Source organism: Scleropages formosus, chromosome 20 (assembly GCF_900964775.1).
Source record: "Scleropages formosus chromosome 20, fSclFor1.1, whole genome shotgun sequence".
Taxonomy (NCBI): domain Eukaryota; kingdom Metazoa; phylum Chordata; class Actinopteri; order Osteoglossiformes; family Osteoglossidae; genus Scleropages; species Scleropages formosus.
This window is the reverse complement of record NC_041825.1, coordinates 10501169-10519479: the sequence shown is the minus strand read 5'-3', so window position 1 is coordinate 10519479 and position 18311 is coordinate 10501169. Positions and strand designations below refer to the sequence as shown.

At 40.4% G+C, this 18311-nt stretch overlaps 2 protein-coding genes and 1 pseudogene across 2 annotated transcripts; 2 read left to right on the top strand and 1 right to left on the bottom strand.

Annotated features, from left to right (window-relative positions):
* The first annotated feature begins 560 nt into the window (after positions 1–560).
* On the top strand, positions 561–8502 carry LOC108926449 (4-aminobutyrate aminotransferase, mitochondrial-like; annotated as a pseudogene).
* A 23-nt stretch (positions 8503–8525) lies between these two features.
* On the bottom strand, positions 8526–10777 carry tmem186 (transmembrane protein 186). Its single transcript, XM_029246966.1, has 3 exons — positions 10769–10777; positions 10499–10579; positions 8526–9560 (listed from the first exon to the last, which is right to left on the bottom strand). The coding sequence occupies exons 1-3, from the start codon at positions 10775–10777 to the stop codon at positions 8865–8867; spliced, it is 786 nt and encodes a 261-aa protein (XP_029102799.1). The 3' UTR covers positions 8526–8864.
* Positions 10778–10813: 36 nt separating this feature from the next.
* On the top strand, positions 10814–17208 carry pmm2 (phosphomannomutase 2). The gene is made up of 8 exons (XM_018738804.2): positions 10814–11015; positions 12938–13049; positions 13763–13839; positions 13920–14011; positions 14430–14529; positions 15848–15923; positions 16062–16177; positions 16283–17208. The coding sequence occupies exons 1-8, from the start codon at positions 10941–10943 to the stop codon at positions 16385–16387; spliced, it is 753 nt and encodes a 250-aa protein (XP_018594320.1). The 5' UTR covers positions 10814–10940; the 3' UTR covers positions 16388–17208.
* Positions 17209–18311: the final 1103 nt, after the last annotated feature.

Here is an 18311-nt window from a genome sequence, read left to right as displayed (position 1 = left end):
AAATAGAAGCACTGAAAAAAAACGCTACATAAACAGATTATTTTCACAAATTGTGAGAACAGATAATTAATTCTGAATAAATGCAGCCAATGATGGTGTGGCCATAAGAGCATATGGAAAGCTACACCTTTGTGATATTTTTGTGAATAACTAGTGAATAAACTACAGTTAATAATAATAATAATAATAATAATAATATTATTATTATTATTAAGCAAAAATATTTGCATAAAACAGCAATCATTTTGTCTTAAAAATGTTTTGTTCATACTTTCATTTCTGAGCTGGCATTAATTTATGTAGCTGCATAATTCCACACACGTCATCATCTAATATAAGGGGTGTTCAGAGCCAACAATCTGATGTATCACTCACCATTAGAACACTCAAAATGTAAAATTTATGTCCTGCATACATGTCACATTTGAATACAGCATAAGGAATCTTGGGACTAAACTCATTCATTGGAGTCTACAACACTGTCATTCTTGAGTCTCAAGTGCAGCACCAAGAACAACACAAAATATGATGAGATCCACTTAGAAAGTTTATATTACTTGATGTGCCTCACAAGGGCGCTTGACTCTCGACCTCCCCTTTCGGGAACACGCCGCAGTGACCCAGAAGAGCCCAAGCGTACAGCCAGATATGGAGAGATTGCCGGTGCCACTGTACTTCGGAGGTTTGACAAGCACAGCGGTGCTAACCACCATGGTCAACCGGTGGGTAAAACCAATTATCAACAATCCCTCAGTGCTGACACTGGGGAGAGAGTACAAAACTCCCTCCTCTGTAATCCATCACTGTCATCGTCACTCGAGCGGTGACTGCTGTTGAGGGAAAGCAGAAAAATGTGGGATGCTCTGCGTTGTGTCAGCAGAGAGCTCGCCAGGCACAAACTCCCCACCGGGCTGCTTCCGATCAGCGCTGTCAGCAGCTTGCCGAGCGGGGCTCTCCGCAGCTGCCGTGCTGGGCGACGTTGCGCTGGGAATCCTTCAGCCGCGCTCGCACACAGGCAGCTGTGACGGAATCTGGAGGGGACAAGAGGGCTCTTGTGACTGGAGAAATGACAGGGGACCTTGCATATGATCTGTTTTTGTCACGCGAAACAGGTGGCAGGGCCTCGGCATCTGCGCCTCCCTCCCCCTCCGTGGCAGGAATCCCGACTTTGGGACGACATGGAAGGGTTGGTGTCACGGCCTCCTCCGACGGCAGCCTCCGTGTTGCCAGCTAGTGTCATTCGGTCTAACCCTTGAATGTTCACATGCTGTTTGTGCAAGAAAATTAAAATGAAACAAAAATAAAATGAGTAAAGAAATGTTTGGTAAATGTAACAAGAGTTGCAGAATTTGTGGAGGACATCTGCTCAACACGAGTGTAGGACAAAACCCCCTGGGACAAAACCCCCTTCGTACAAATAATTAACGGAATTTTTATTCTTCTGATTATTTGTAGTTTGTGAGCACTTCTCCGAATTGTAAAATATTACATTTATTACATAATGTAATAAGGAAGGCATTATAAGTATTGTATTGTAACATGCATTAATACTTGTATTACACATTTACAGCTCACTGTTTTACAACATAAAATTATTTGTACAATGATAAAAAAGCAAAATTAAAAGAACATCATATCGCATCAGATCATTGCTGGAAAACTACTCAGGTAGACAAAACAATGATCAAGTGAAATGAACCAACACGAGAAAGATTATAATACTTATCGGTTTACTTCGGCATTAAATTACTTAATTTATATTTTTTCTTCTAATTATAATGGTATTAAATGGCATTAAAGTGCAAAAACAGAAAAAAAACAGGGGCTTTTGTCATTTTTTAAGTTAATTAAGAAGGTTTTTTTTCCTACTTTACACTTCAACAGAAAGGGTTTTGTCCTACTTTGTGTTTCAAAAGAGGGCATTTTGCCTGGGGTGTTTGTCTGGACCCCCCTCAATACAGCACACACCCCATCAAAGAGCTGCGACTTGGCCACCACACACTTAAACAAAAATGTGTACTTCTTGTGCTTGCTCCACCCCACAGACAACCTACACACACACCCATCCTCTAAACCGCTTGTCCCATAGGGGGTTGCGGGGAACCGGAGCCTAACCCGGCAACACAGGGCATAAGGCTGGATGGGGAGGGGACACACCCAGGACAGGATGCCAGGCCGTCATAAGGCACCCCAAGCAGGACTCGAACCCCAGACCCACCGAAGAGCAGGACCCCGCCCAACCCACTGCACCACGAGGGACACGCTTGAGTAAAAACCTTAAAGCTTCTAGACATTTTCTTTCAGGTTTCTGTCCAGTGTGTTACAGGAAATATCTAAATTTGCTCTCCATCAGCACTGTGTGAATTTATTCCAATTACTTTAGTGACTGTTTTTTGTATTTCTTCTAATTTGTTAAAACACCAACGTGCAGTAAAATGGGTACAGTCTATATTGTTTTACACCATGCATTTTGAGAAAAAAAATATATACAGCTAGTTTCTTGTAAAAACACGTGAAAGCAGGAATAGAATAGGAGAAATATTTAGGTTTGCTTTGGAAAAAAAGTGTTCTTTTCCACTTTTCGATTTTGATTCTCACTTTCTACAGTTATGCCCCCCCTCACTGGGCATTCTCCACTTTCTCAACTTGATTATGATGTTTATGTTCAGATTTTGCCATGAGATGGCAGTATCTACAAGATAAAAGTAAAAATTTGTGCTGCAATAAAAACAATAATAGATTAAACAACATGCTTATCCGAGTGGCAACTATTTAGTTCATTTCAGATACATTTAAAAACAGAAAAAAGATATTTCATTTTGTTCAGATGATTTGCTACATTGGCCAATGTCAAGTGATCACTCTGGAGAAATAAATATTTCCAGTTAAAGTTTTCCATATTATAAAGTATTTAAAACATTAAATATTAAATAAATATTAAAAAGTTTATAAAAAATGTACACTTATAGTTATAGAAATAGCTAAATAATGAAACGCATTTAAAATACGATAGACACATTTTACATTTACATTTATTCATTTAGCAGACGCTTCTGTCCAAAGCGACGTACATCTCAGCAAAAGTACAATTTATGCATTAAATTTTGATCTTTTCTTATCCCTTCGTACTCAGGATGCACAGGGGAAACCACAGCAGACCTTGAATGACTGGAGTATAGTGGTTAGAGGTGCTGTCCTTTGGACCCAAGAGTTGCAGGTTTAAACCCCACCTCCAGCTGTAGTACTTTGAACAATTTATTTACCCAACTCTATAAATGGGTAAATAATTGCAAGTAACTGAACATTGCAAGTTGCTTCACAGAAAAGTATCAGCTAAAGGAGCGGATTGTAACATCTCACTCACTTTTCATAAGCACTTGTCCTTGACAGGGTCGTGGCTGTCCAGTGCCTATCCCAGAATCAATAGGTAGAAGGCTGGCGGTACACTCTTGGACAGGATACAAGTTCATTACAGGTAACCCAACACACACACTCACTGAAGGCAATTTAGAGTGGCCACCTGACCTGAAGTGTATCTTTTCAGAAAGTTCCGGGTAGGGTAGGGTAGTGTAGGGTAGGGTAGGGTAGGGAAGGGAATCCATGCAAACACAGGGACAACATACAAACTCCAACTAAGACACACTGAGCTGGATTTGTACCTACTCCCAAATAGCCTAGGCGCTATGAGGCAACATTACCCACCGTGTCACCACGCTGCCCACAATAACATCTGTACGTCAATATAAACTCTTATAAGCTAAAGCCCTAATTTGAAAACCAGGTAAAAACAAACTGTCTTATTTTTCCCTCTAGCACCATTACAATAATGACCTTTTATTTGTAGTGATAAAAGATCCAGTTGTTACATCCATCTGGACCAAGTTCTTAACACTGGAAAATTCTTCATAATGCATTCAATGGTTACATTTTTATGCCTGTACAGGACCCAGCAAAGCAGTTCATGTTAGTTTTTAACTGTTCTGGCAGAAATGCAAACCGATTTGACTGCAGTGAATAAACTGCCTGTCACAGCAAAACTACTTGCAACGACCTTTTTTGGTTTATTGAACTTTCGTATGAAAAACTACCGACTCTGCGAAATAATAGCTCATTGTAAATACCAAAACGATAAATGAGCTGAGCGAAATTATTTATATTCATTTGAATTAGAAGTGCGACTCACCTGGAAAGAGGCACTGCGGGTGGAGTGCATTTTATTTCCCTAACAAAAATGAATGAGCTTTATGTAATAAAATTTATGTTTCTGTATCCGTGAATCACTTTTGCTCCCGAAAAAAAAAAAAAAAAAAATTAAAAATTGAGCAAACATAAAAACAGCAATGCAGATTTAAGTTACAGCATTAAATTCCTGATGCACCGGAATGTTTTCATGTCCTCTGCATTTGGGAACTGAGTTTGAGCTCATTTTATACCATATTGAAGGAAATCACAGCTGAGAGTCTTTCCTATTCAGGAACTCAGCTGTTCAGAGAATTATTACAATTTTTACAATTATTACTTTCTCTCTAGAGCTTCAGCATCACAGCCATGGATAATCTCTTTAATAGTTAAGTTAGACAATATTTTACCAGCTGCAATAAAAAAACCAAGTCAGTGCTTGCTTGTACCGGTTATTGTTGTCCTAAATCAGGGGTTCTTAACCGTGAACCACTTGTCCAAGACAAGGTAACGTCAGTCTGGAGCACAAGGCACAAGGTTAGGGTACACCCTGGATGGGACGCAAGTCCATCACACAGTAGCCACACACATTTTGATTACTCTTAATGACAAGACTTATCACTGCATATTTGAGCTTTTAGATGAGGATATTAAAAATATAGTACGGTATGTATAAAGTGACTTGATGCTTATGTAGTTTGCTTCATCTGATATAGTTTTTACTTTTATGCATGTATATTTTTGGAGGCCTACTCATACTTGCTTTTTTATTTTTGTTTCTATTTTTCTTTATTTTTTGAAGTTACACTACCTTTACATAACTGTATCACCCTCACTGCCAAACTCACATGGACTGAGCACACAGCATCAACCATCAAAAAGGCCCATCGAGGTCTCCACTTCCTCAGGCGTCTGAAGAAAGCCCGGATGTCCACTACAGTCCTCCCTACTTTCTACAGGTGTGCTGTGGAGTCCATCCTCACAGGGTGTATTACGTCCTGGTGTGGCAGCTGCTCCGTACAGGACAAGAAAGCCCTATAGAGGGTGGTTAAAAGAGCTCAGGAAACCATCTGCACACAGGTACCAGCAGTCCAGGACACCTACACCACATGGTGCCTCGAAAGACAATGCGCATCATGAAAGATCACAGTCACCCTGGACGGGCACTTTTCTCTTCTCTGCCATCTGCAAAGCGGCTCAGGTCCATTCGAACCCACACAGGAACAGCTTTAACCCCAGTGCTGTAAGAGTATACAACATTCACCAATGTGCCACCTTTAGTAACTAGAGTTGAACTGCTCCACCCAAGCACATTGGTAGATCACATAGTCACTTTAAGCATTCTCATTCTCAAGTTCTGAGTTCTCTGGCTGTCTACCGGTATTATTGTTATTACCGTTTTTTATTGTTATTGCTATTGCATTACTCACTGTCATTGTCATGGTCATTGTTTTGTGCAGTATTTCTATTGTCTTTGTCTTTGTCTATAGTCTGTGGAGAAGCATTCAAGAAGAATTTCATGATACTTGTACACGGTACTTGTACCTATAACAATAAACTTGAAATTTTACACTTTTTGACCGCGGTGGCACAGCAGGTTCTGCTGGTGCCCACTGTGTAGTGGTTCTGGGGTTCAAGCCCTGCTTGGGGTGCCTTGCAATGGACTGGCATCCTGTCCTGGGTGTGTCCCCTGTGCTGCCAGGTTGGGCTCCTGTTTGCCGCAACCCCACTTGGAACAAGTGGTTTGAGACAGTGTGTGTGTTGTTACTTCTAGGTACCCAGCTATACTGACCTGAGAATTCTGTCCTACATGGGTGGTTCCATAGGAGAACTTTAGGTGGGATGTCAGTGACAACCGGTGCTCTAAACATTGAAGAAAATATGGCTTAGACTGCTTCTCTCTATCTGTAAGCTCCATCGAGTTGGTCAGCTCATGAGGACCCAGTACATAGTTGTCTTGAACTCTGTTTGGTTTTCAATCAGATGAATAATTAATGGTAGAGTGGCATCCATAGCTATTGCTCTCATATCAATCCATCATATTGCAGATCTTCCTCTTTTACATAGACCTTGCCAAGAATTATGTCTTTTTCTAATTACCTATTTCTTCGATGTCCCCAAAGATGTGTCCAAAGTATGAAAGTCGCTATCTTGTTATTTGAGCTTCTCGGGAAAACTTGATCTCCTCCAGCATTAACCGATTTGTCTTTCACAGTCTGTGGTACGCACAGTATTCTTCATCCACACCGTAATCCAAAAATGTTGATTCTGTTCCTGTCTTATTTCTTCACTAACTTTCCCCCTCCATATGTTATTGAGAATGCCATAGATTAACCCAGCAGAATGTTGGTGCACAAAGATACAGTTCTCTGTTTCAAAAATCTTTTCCTGGTCCTTCATAGCCATTTTGCTAAGAGGGATGCATCATAGGATTTCTTGACTGGTTGTCCCTTCATTATCGATTATGGATTCAAGGGAGCTGAAACGGCATACTATTTCTGTTTCTTCTCCTCATCAAGAATTAAATTATTCATCATAGCACTCGTTAGGATTTTTGTCTTCTTCATGTTAAGTTACCAGTCCATTTTGAGACCACATTCTTTCATTTTGATAAGCAGATGTTTAAGATCTCCACTTTCAGCCAGTAATATATCAGGCTAATCAGAGTCTAATAAAATACTTTCACTTTATTTTCTTATTTCTGAGACTTAAACAGCATAAATTAATACTTAAGAACAACATGAATCTGTTCTAATCTGATACAGTATAGTGTATAAACACATTTCATTCAAAATAATTTCTGTCCAGACTGAAGATCTTATTGGCAAGTGGGAACAGAAAGGTAAACCAGTGGCAGAATTGTGATCGAGCCCATTCAGGCAGAGGCGGGGGTGACAACCACACCTCTTCTGGGTTCTTCGGGCAACTGCGAGGAATTGCAACAAAGGTACTGCATAGACTGTTTCCAAACACACTCAGACAAGCGCCGCATAAAATCTGTGATACCATAATTTAACACATTTCTGTTGTTCCTTCTAGCCTGGCTGTGCCTTTCATGTAGATGAGGTACAAACAGGGGGTAGTGCTACAGGAAAGTTTTGTGCTCATGAAGACTGGGGTTTGGAAGACTGCTGAAATAGTGTCATTTAGTAAGAAAATTCTGACCGGTGGATACTACCACAAGGATGAACTGACACTAGACAAGGTACATATGGAAGTACAATATTCTTTCAATGTGCCTTTAAGAAAATAAAAAGTAAGTATCAATAAGTGCCACCAAGTCAAATTTAACTCATGAAAACCACATACATGGTTTTCTTGGAAAAAGAGAGTACAAAAGCTGATCACTGCCTTCTGCTAATGTCATCGAGGTAGTGATCATGGGATGAACATGCAAACTCCACGCACTGACTCAGACTCAAACCTACACCAGAACATGCATCTCAGGCACTGTGAGGCACCACATTTTATCCATATATATATGTTAATTATTTACACCTGAAATTGTACAATCAGACATATTCTCAGCTCCATAGAATGATAAATACTATAGCAATATTGCTCTGGTCACACCTAAATCACCAATACAAATGCAATTTCTGAAACCACTGTTTTCTACTTGAGCTCTTAGACTTACGAAATGTTGGACAGGATTATGAGATGTACTTTCACTTTGCTCCTTTCACAGCCATTCCAAATCTTCAACACCTGGATGGGAGATCCAACTAAAGACTGCTTTCTCAACAAAGTGCAGAATGCAATCAGGACAGAGAATCTGTTGGACCAAGTTAAACATTCTGGCTTAAAAGTATGTACACTGCTAGTATGCACTATCAGCAGAGCTGTCTCTTTTTCAGGCTCGTTACCCTCACCTCCTTAATGCTGCAAGGGGTCAAGGTACCTTCTGTTCAACGTCATGGATGAAGACACAAGGACCAACCTCATTGTTAAGGCCAGAAACAAGGGTAAGGAATTTGGAATGTGACAGTGAACCAGAATGATTACACAGCTTCTGCTAAATACTAATCCAAAAATTTTAATTTCATATTTCTTAAAGTTACACAGAAAATGTTGAGGAAAGTTAGAGCAATAACTGTACTGTTTGTTCCTGTTGGGGGGGGAAAAAACTACACAAAATTACAGATACAGAAACTGGATTATTGACCTTGACAATTACTGTTGGACAGGACTGGTCCTGGCTGGCTGCGGGAACTGTTCAATCGGATTCCACCCTGCACTGATCTATAAAGAGCACCATGTACAGCTCTTCCTCACCATTTTTAATGATGCACTGGCAAACTTCACATAGAAGCGCAAAAGGATCTCAACTTCAAAGTTAGACACTGAAACACTAAGCTTTTAGGGATAAATACTTTTCATTTAATATGCCACAATACTTTGTTGTGAAATAAAACATATTTAGTAGCATTTTCACACTTCACATAAATGCCACATGTTCCAGACCACTTATTTTACACAGTATAGAACAACCTGGGCCCAAAGGATCACAGACATTCAACTGCAGGTTACCATCCTATTTCAGATAATTCGGCTGAAGTTGTCATTTAATGTTAACTATAAAAATTTGAAGATGATCTCAAACGTATTGTAGATCTGTTCTTGGTTTATAATGGCATCAACAAACAAGTAGTGGTAACTGTCTGAAACAAATATTTATAGAACAATTAAGACATACCACCAAAGATCTGCTTAAATGCATTTTTGTCCACTACTTGTCCTAGTTGTGTGGAGAAATACAGGATGTCAGGAGAACTATACCGTTTTAAACACAGTAAAACTTCATTTCTGGAATCACCCGTGTCTGCGAGTGTCATAATGTCATTGACAGGGACATACAGGTCTTGCCTCTTACCCCAAAAGGTGAGGTGAGAAATCTTCAGTGTGGTTTCAGAGTGATCCAAGTAAATCATCCCCACAAATCTCCTAAGGTAGTGGCTGAGCGAGTAAAGCATAATCGCAGCAAACACGGCAATTCCAGTGCTGTAACTTACAAGGGAGTATGTTACTTGTCCCTGAAAGTAGAGGTAATACACTGGAGGAAGCAGGAGAAAAGTGATCCCTGTCTGGAGCAGTTTGAGTCTAGATACCACTCTCAAGAACCTGATGGCGGGAAATTTGTAGATGAGGGTGAACTTGTGTAACATGACATCATCGGGCTTTGGCTGACGTTGGTCACACGGTGCAGTACATAATGGACGGCAGCGCTGGAGTCCAGCTTTCTGTCTGCTTGATACCAGGCAGCGTTCATGCCGGGCAGACCGGATGACATGGCGCAGGCATCGGGGACGAACTGTTAACACATACTGTCGACAACCAAATGCAAGAGCTGACGCTGCACATGAGAAATATCCAAGCCTCTCCTGAACAGGACACAGAACAGGAGGTTAGAAGTCATTGGGTAAGATCTACATTACGTATGCAGTTCTAAACAGGACAAATATGCTCTTTGGTGTATTTACATATTAAATTTGAGCCTACAAGACAGACCATCATCTGACAACACCACTGTATCAAGGTAACAGGTTTTCTGATAGTTTCCTTAAAGAACATGGAAAAGTGAAATAAAGGATGGCACAAATTCCAATACTAATGATAATCATAATACTTTAAATAAATTTGCAATTGTTCTTTTTTTTTTTTAAATCAAAGCCAACATTTATAAATTAGTTATAGTACAATAAGTAGAATAAACCAGTCCAGTGCAATTTTACTACAACAGTAACTTGTAAGTTTTTTTTTTTTTTTTTGGGGGGGGGCATTTTATTATTTTGTTGGTAATCGCAGTCATTTATTTATAACTTATGGGTCCTGTCGAGCCGTTGACGTTGTGTGTGAATTTCCCTGCAGGATTAACGTACCGTTTCACCTCAGATAACAAAACTTTGGCATTATACTATTTTTAAAGCTACACTGTAGCTTACCATAATTAGTTAAGATTTTCTAATGCCATGGCTTCAAGCCGAAGACACAAACAAATAGCATTAAGTATTCAAAGCATTAAAAAAAAAAATATGGAAAATAGCATTGCCACCACAAAACGTTCACTTCAATATTTCTCTCCATAAAAAGATTAGAAAACAGTTTTGTGAAATTTTTTTCTTCCCCCTGAAGGCCGACTTGATTTAGTCACTAGTGTGAAAGTCGGTTTTTGCTGAAGTAACATCTGGTAATTTTACTCATCCGTGAACGCGCACGCAGTGTAAATTGAAACAGCGCGTGCGTTCAATAAAAGCCGAAACGTACCATTTACTGACGAACACAAGGGATTAGCGGAAGCCCTGGAACGTGACCAACTGACCGGGCAGTTCGGGGTTTTCTGATCGCTTCTCCTGCGCTGCCCGAAAAACCAGTCGGACAAATGTGTTCCGGTATAAATGTCCTGAAGGCAACCGATACAATCTTTCTCAGTTCCCAGACACAGAAATAACCGCAAACCTGATAAGAATAACACCCGGCTTATCAGAAAATTTTCTTTAAAAAAATTGTAACAGTGAACACATTTAACCAATCCAAAAAAAGAAAAAAAGCATGTTTACAAAACCAATGCTGTTCGATGTAACCGGACTACCATTCCCATGATGCAGAGCAGGCGGGAAACGGTTCAACTGTGTGACGTGTAAGAGGACACCTCACAGACTGGGTCTTCTGCATTTATTCTCATTCATTAGTGCCTGAACAATCTGAACGTTTAATATAAGATAATAGGATATACTTAGTCTGTTTAGCATTTTGTACTGAGAATGACTACTTCAGGCGTAGATACGAAAACACTTTGCTTATTCGATGTCGACGGAACATTAACAGCAGCTCGACAAGTAAGTAAAGTGCTGTTGCTGGTATTCGCCTCGAATCGATCCTCATCATCCACACAACTTCGCAAGCTAGCGGAGGGGGATTCTCTGCATCAAATTAACTAAGTTAAGTCACAGGGTGTAGCGGGAAAGCGCAGCTATCATGCACCTACACAAAAATTGACTAATTGAAAAATCGTAACAAAAATTAATGTAGCTTTGTTTTTAAACTAGGTAGTGAGTCGGCTTTTACCGCAGTACCGCGCTTTCACTCTCTCACGTGTCATGCACCTCATTTCACTGTAGCGACGTATACGTCACCTGAGACTTTAAAAAGCCTCCTAGGAAGTTAATTGGCTTAAAATGTTTGAAAGTGCTTGTGGTAAATCCTGCGTTGCGATACTACTGATCACGTGACTCAATTTATCTCAGCGTAATGTAACGTACTGACGCGGCGCTGCGTGAGGGAGCACGTCCGCACTGTGCGCTTGGGAATGAAATGGCCAGTAGGGGGCGCGCTTAATGTTTTGAGCAGGACGTCGCTGAAGGAAATCCTACACTGTCTTGTTTGTATGTCAGCAGTGTGCAGTGTGGGTCTTGAACCTGTGGCATCCCTGCCTGATGTCTTGTTCCTTAACCACTCTGGCACGTGCCCCCACCCCCCACCAGTGCATGTCCAGGATAAACAGCAGTCAGTGGTCAGTGCTGGAATTATGAGAAATATTCCATATTCATCTGCAGTTCCTTTTAAGTTATTATTAGTTACAATGTACATTATTGCTAAATGATGTTCTCCTGCACACTGTTTACACTTCAGTGTCAGTTTCTCCTCCAAGAGTATAGTAACAGTGGCACAGCGAGTAGCGCTGCTGTCTTACAGCGCCTGGGTGGTGCGAGAGGACGTGGGTTCGATCCCCGCTCAGGCTGTGTGGAGTTTGCATATTCTCCGTATGTCTGTGTGGGTTTCCTCTGAGTGCTCTGGTTTCCTCCCACAGTCCACAGATGTGCTGTTCACGTTCCTCCATAGTGAGTGAGTGTGTTCCGCTGATGTATAAATGAGTGACCCATTGTAAGTAGTGTATCTAGCAGTGTAAGTCACCTTGGTGAATAAAGTGTTATTTATAATATATAAAAACTGTGGAGATCAACCTCATTAAAAATCGCATACTAGTTAACATGGGGCAAGTTTATCACCAATCAGATACTTTTCTAATTCAGTGGAATTCAGCGTTTGAAACATCACTATCATAATTTTCTGTCCAGCCTGTAACAGAGCTTTCAGTTTCTGCAGCACAAAATCTTCTCGCCATCTTGCAAACAATAACAACACAAAACAGCAACAGGAAGCATGTCGTTATGTCAGTCATATGACTGTGTGTCAGAAAAGTAAGTGACACCAATAAATGCTCAATAAACAGTGAGGGACAGATACCTAAAAGTGGTTCCATGGTCCTGTCACCAACAGTGAACCATGGTTCAGATAGGAAGCTTTGAAAAATTATATTGCAAAAACTTTCAGTGGGGAAAAATATACCCCACAAGTTAACCTCACAGATAGATAGATCTAGATGAAATGAGTAAATGATAAGAGTAATGGGCACTGATTCATTTTACATGTTTTACAATTTAAGGGGGTGCGGTGGCGCAGTCGGTTGAACCACAGTCCTGCTCTCCAGTGGGTCTGGGGTTTGAGTCCCGCTTGGGGTGCCTTGCGATGGACTGGCGTCCCGTCCTGGGTGTGTCCCCTCCCCCACCAGCCTTACGCCCTGTGTTACTGGGTAGGCTCTGGTTCCCCGTGACCCCATATGGGACAAGCAGTTCAGAAAATGTGTGTGTGTGTGTGTGTGTGTGTGTGTGTGTGTGTGTGTGTGTTTTACAATTTTATTTTTTTTTTTCCCCGAGTTTGAAATTAATGGAAAATTGTCCTTTTTGCTTGTTTCTTATAGAGGGTCACCCCAGAGATGGAGGAGTTTTTGGCACAACTACGACACAAAGTAAGAGTAGGAGTTGTGGGTGGGTCAGACTACAGCAAGATTAAAGAACAACTAGGGGATGACGGTAAGAGTTCAGAGAGCAGTCGGGCTGTGTCTGCCGGACCTCTGTAGAGTACCGGTGTTGGCACGCAGCAGAGGTGCTTCATCAGTGTTGCCTCATCTCCATCTTAATGTGTCTTTTGCCAAGTTCTTCCCTTACTCTACACATCCAAAACACTGTGTGTTCTGGTTAAGTGACAAATATGTATGTAATTTATGAACATTTGTTTTCTTGTATATTTTTCCATTTCCTTATAATGTTCTAATTTTAAAATGCCATGAACACTTATTATATACAAATGAATGATTCCTAAGAAAAATGAAAGAATTCCGGGTGTCGGTGAACTGTTTCGTGCAACGCACCCCGTATTTTGTGAAAAGATTCCCCCATTTAAGGGGGGGTGCGGTGGCCAGGTCCTGCTCTCTGAGGTTCAAGTCCTGCTTGGAGTGTCTGCCACGAGGCACACATGCCACACAGTGGGCACTGGCCGAACCCACCACGACCCCCTATAATATGCAGCCATATTATCGTAAATCACTGTATATTGCCTTGCATCCAGATGACCTTGTATCACAAGTTATTACATATTTTCTCTAATAACTTGACTTGTATTACTGCTAACCTCATTCACATTGTGCTACTTGTAAAAGTTTACTATGTTTGTTAAGAGGAGAGCTTACAAATGATGGAGTCTTTCACTGTTGAGTGAGTGAATTAATTAATGCCTCTGTGTTTAGTGTTGGATAAAGTTGATTATGTGTTTGCTGAAAATGGACTGGTTGCCTACAAACAAGGACAGCTGCTCTCTGTGCAGGTAGGAGATGAAGCCCTCGATGACCCCATACCAGTCACAGTTTACTTTGCTGTGTAATATATTAATATTTTGTTTTGCAGAATATTCAGGCATATTTGGGTGAGGAGCTGCTGCAGGATTTAATTAATTTTTGTCTCAACTACATGGCAAAGATACAACTACCCAAGAAGAGGTAATAGTTTAACAAGTTCTTGTGATTTGGGCAGGGTGGCATCACCAGCATTCACACAGCCTGATTGTTAATCTTTAAAACGTCTGAATGAAAGCTGCAATTAGTGTTTGGTTGTTCTTTAAATGACTCTTAATATTTTGATGTTGTTTCATTAAGAAACCACTAAACTGCCGCTTTCCACCCAAATATTGCAAACTGAAGTTGTCCCTCTTGTTAGCGAACAATGTGTAGAACATTAGTTAATAACCAATGAAATGAGCAGGTGAGAGCAGAGATTTTTGTGTTTTCCATTACTTGAGCTCTCTTTAAAGGATGTTTTATTTTTTATTTTTCCCCTTTCAGTATACACGTTCATTGGTTGCTTTAGATGTAAATGCGCTAACCTGGTTAATGAACGCCATTCTTTTCAACTCCAAAGGGGGACTTTTATTGAGTTTCGTAATGGAATGTTGAACATCTCCCCAGTGGGCAGAAGCTGCAGCCAAGAAGAACGAATTGAGTTCTTTGAGCTTGACAAAGTAAGTCATTCTTAATATTCTAGGTTCGCGCAACAGAGTGGCAGAACCATTAAATTCAGCGGTAAACCATTCAATAACCACAACTGTGAAAATATTAATTTTTATTACTAGATTTGCATGGTCAAGAGTACACACACACACACACACACACACACACACACACACACACATTTTCGGAACTGCTTGTCCCATATGGGGTCACGGGGAACCAGAGCCTACCCGGTAACACAGGGCGTAAGGCTGGTGGGGGAGGGGACACACCCAGGACGGGACGCCAGTCCATCGCAAGGCACCCCAAGCGGGACTCAAACCCCAGACCCACAGGAGAGCAGGACTGTGGTCCAACCCACTGCGCCACCGCACCCCCGTGGTCAAGAGTATCCTGAACATTTTAATCTTAGGAGGATGTGTATGGAGTGTATTTCTGGAGTTACTGAGGTTTAAAGAACACCAGGGAAATTCCGTTTCAGGATTTTTGTAAGGGGATTAAATTGGTTGTTCACTCAACATCTGCGCAAAATATTGGGGGGGTTTGGGCAGTAAGAGAGAATATGTTTAAAGAACTGCTGCTGTATGTTTTTACCTTGTTTTGTGTTATTTAAATGGTAAATATGCAGTAGAAATGCAATGATTAGAGCCATCGCATTGCAGTCAGAAGAATCTGGGTTCAAATCCCTGCTTCTGCTGTAGTACCTGTGATTAAGGTGGTTAACCTGCATTGCTCCACTTAAAACAAACTGGAAAATAAATGAGTGTAAGCTATTTACAGTTTTTTTTTTAGTTGAAAAGACAGTAAAGAGGAGATATAGACTAGGTAAGGGTTTGTATAAACTCCCTTATACACAATCACATGAACAATAACACAACATCATGAACAGCTCTTGTAATTCAACAACATTTATGCTGTAAAACTGAAAAGTGCTAAAATCCCTGAAGCTGTAACATAGTTACCACGGTATGAAAATGACGGAGTGCGGTAAGAGTTTGTACTATGACAGGAAAAGATTCAGATATGACCCTCAGTAGTTTTACATTGTTTGGAGGTGCTACCTAGGGGTTGCTCTGATAAACATCAAGGTGTAAGAGAAAACTATTATTGATATTATTGATTATCATTAGTACTTCTGTGAACAGTGTTCATAATACCCTGAATGTGTCTAAAGGCAGTGTTTTTAACATTTACCGTTCTTGCTGTAGAATTAGATCTAGGATGTAAGTTACAGCTATCATTTGCAGCAGAGAGGTAATGTTCTTGCAATCGTCATGGCTTTTTAAATTGTCCCATTGATTTTAACAAACATTTATATTCTTCCTACAGAGAGAGCACATCAGAGAGAAATTTGTTGCAGTTTTACAAAAAGAATTTGCAGGAAAAGGTCTGACGTTTTCAATAGGTATGATTTTTGTTGTCGTCACGCCTGTCAGCTGACAAAAGTTCATTCCGCATTATTGGGTTTATTGAGAATTATTTAATCTGGCTAGTAAGAAAGCTTTTTTTTTTTTTTTTCCCTTTCGTTGTTATCTCAACACAGGTGGCCAGATCAGTTTTGACGTGTTCCCTGAGGGCTGGGATAAGCGTTATTGCTTGGGAATCGTCCAGAAAGACTTGTATGATACTATCCACTTCTTTGGAGACAAAACCAAACCTGTGAGTCCTGCACTAGAGTCATTAACCCTTTATAAAATGTGTAAAATTCCACAACTTCCACAATTTCCTCCCCCCCAAAAAAAAAACCATTTTGATCATTTTTAGGGTGGCAATGACTACGAGATCTACTCGGACCCCAGGACCATTGGGCATGAAGTAACATCCCCTGAAGAGACCAAGTGCATCTGTGAAGAGCTCTTCTTCAAATGAGGGCTGCTTCCAGAGCGAAGGACATTGCCGTAGGGTACAGGACACAAGAGCGGTCCTCTTCACAACTGAGAAGACCTTGAATGCAGCTAATGAATTTGAGTTCAGCCACTTTTTTATTAATCCCATCTGGAAATTGTAGTTACAAAGAGAAATAGAAATATATGTACACATGTACCTGTGGATATGTAAAGAGGTTTATGGAACACATTTCCCAGTTGGGTACAGAACCAACAAAATGTTTGATTACACTTGCTGGAAGCTAGTCGCTGGTACAGTAACTATTATTTACCCATTGGTAATTGCCAGTACTTTAATACAAACGTCACATTCTCATTTGTTTAGGTGAAAAGCATATGCTAGATGGGTAAATAATAGGACAATATATGCAAAAGTGCCAAATGGAGTGCTCCTGTCTCTGTCATGGATTGTTAGAACTATATATTCTACCTCTCAAGATGAATTTTAGTGTGTGTGTAAGCGCAGACTACAATTCAACACTGGTCATCTCGGCTGAATCCGAGTGAAGAAGGTTACAAATATCCTGGATGTAATATGACACCATCTGCTGGCAATTTCAATATGTGTGAATTATAAAGTTACTGTGGCAGCTGGTAATACATGTGGTTTGAGGGACACAAAAAACCCATATCTACTGGTGGAGTCTGTAATTACTGGTTTAATGGGGTGTTTTTATATAGATTTAATTTTTTTAAAAATACATTTCTTTTAATATCATGCATTCAGATTGTTTCTAGTTTACTCCATGTATGGTAACCTGCTAAATTTAAGGTGAAGATGTTTTTACTTAAATAAACAATTATACCAGAATCTACATTACACAATATCAAAAGTTAACATTATCTAGAGGAGAGTGTGCATAAATTAAGTAAAAAATCTTGACAATATTTTACTGACATTTTTTGTAAATGTGATTAACAACATTACTTAGAAATTATTTTGAATTTATCTACTGCCTCGATGTCTTACTTTTATCAACATGATATTAGCATATTAAATCACTGCAGTTTATTGATGTAAAATAAATTAAGTGTAATTTCTTGGTGAAAGCAAATTGTAATTTCACTCAGTGGACTCAAACATCATCAGCATTAGTGTCCACACACACACACATTTTCCAAACCGCTCATCCCATACAGGGTCACGGGGAACCGGAGCCTACCCGGCAACACAGGGCGTAAGGCCGGAGGGGGAGGGGACACACCCAGGACGGGACACCAGTCCATCGCAAGGCACCCCAAGCGGGACTCGAACCCCAGACCCACAGGAGAGCAGGACCCGGTCCAACCCACTGCGCCACCACACCCTCTCCCATTAGTGTCCACATTGTTTTAATTCTTCTGCACAAGACCTAGAAAGTCTCTATTATTTCTGAGGGTGCAGTGGTGACTTTTCACCACAGTTCACTCATTCACTTTTGTGATCTTCTTGTTCTGGTGATGCTCAAGGTGGCCCAGAGCCTCTCCTGGAATTACTGGGTGCAAAGAAGGGGGCAGATTCACCGCATTTGTAGAAATTCTTTTTGGGTGGTGTGTTCCCTTTTGTCTCGTATTTGGCCCCACTTAGCCATGCCTTTGCTGTAGATGTTGCCATACTGGTCAGTTTTACATTTTTGGGCAGGTGAACAGGATTTAGTCACCACAGAGGGGAAAGAAAATCTTGGCTTCTAATGAATGAGAAGGAAAAGTTCATAAAAGCAAATTAACAGAAAGCAAATGAACATATCGTATAGCTATGAGTTTTTTTTTTAAAGATCTTCCTCTGGTTTTGTCAAAATCCAACAAAACTTAAAGATAAAAGATAAAGTCTGCCCCAATTTAAATATACTTAAATATAAGATTCTCAAGACTGAGATGGCATGAATTTGGATCATACTACTGTGTACATCAGTGGATGGTTGGCCAGT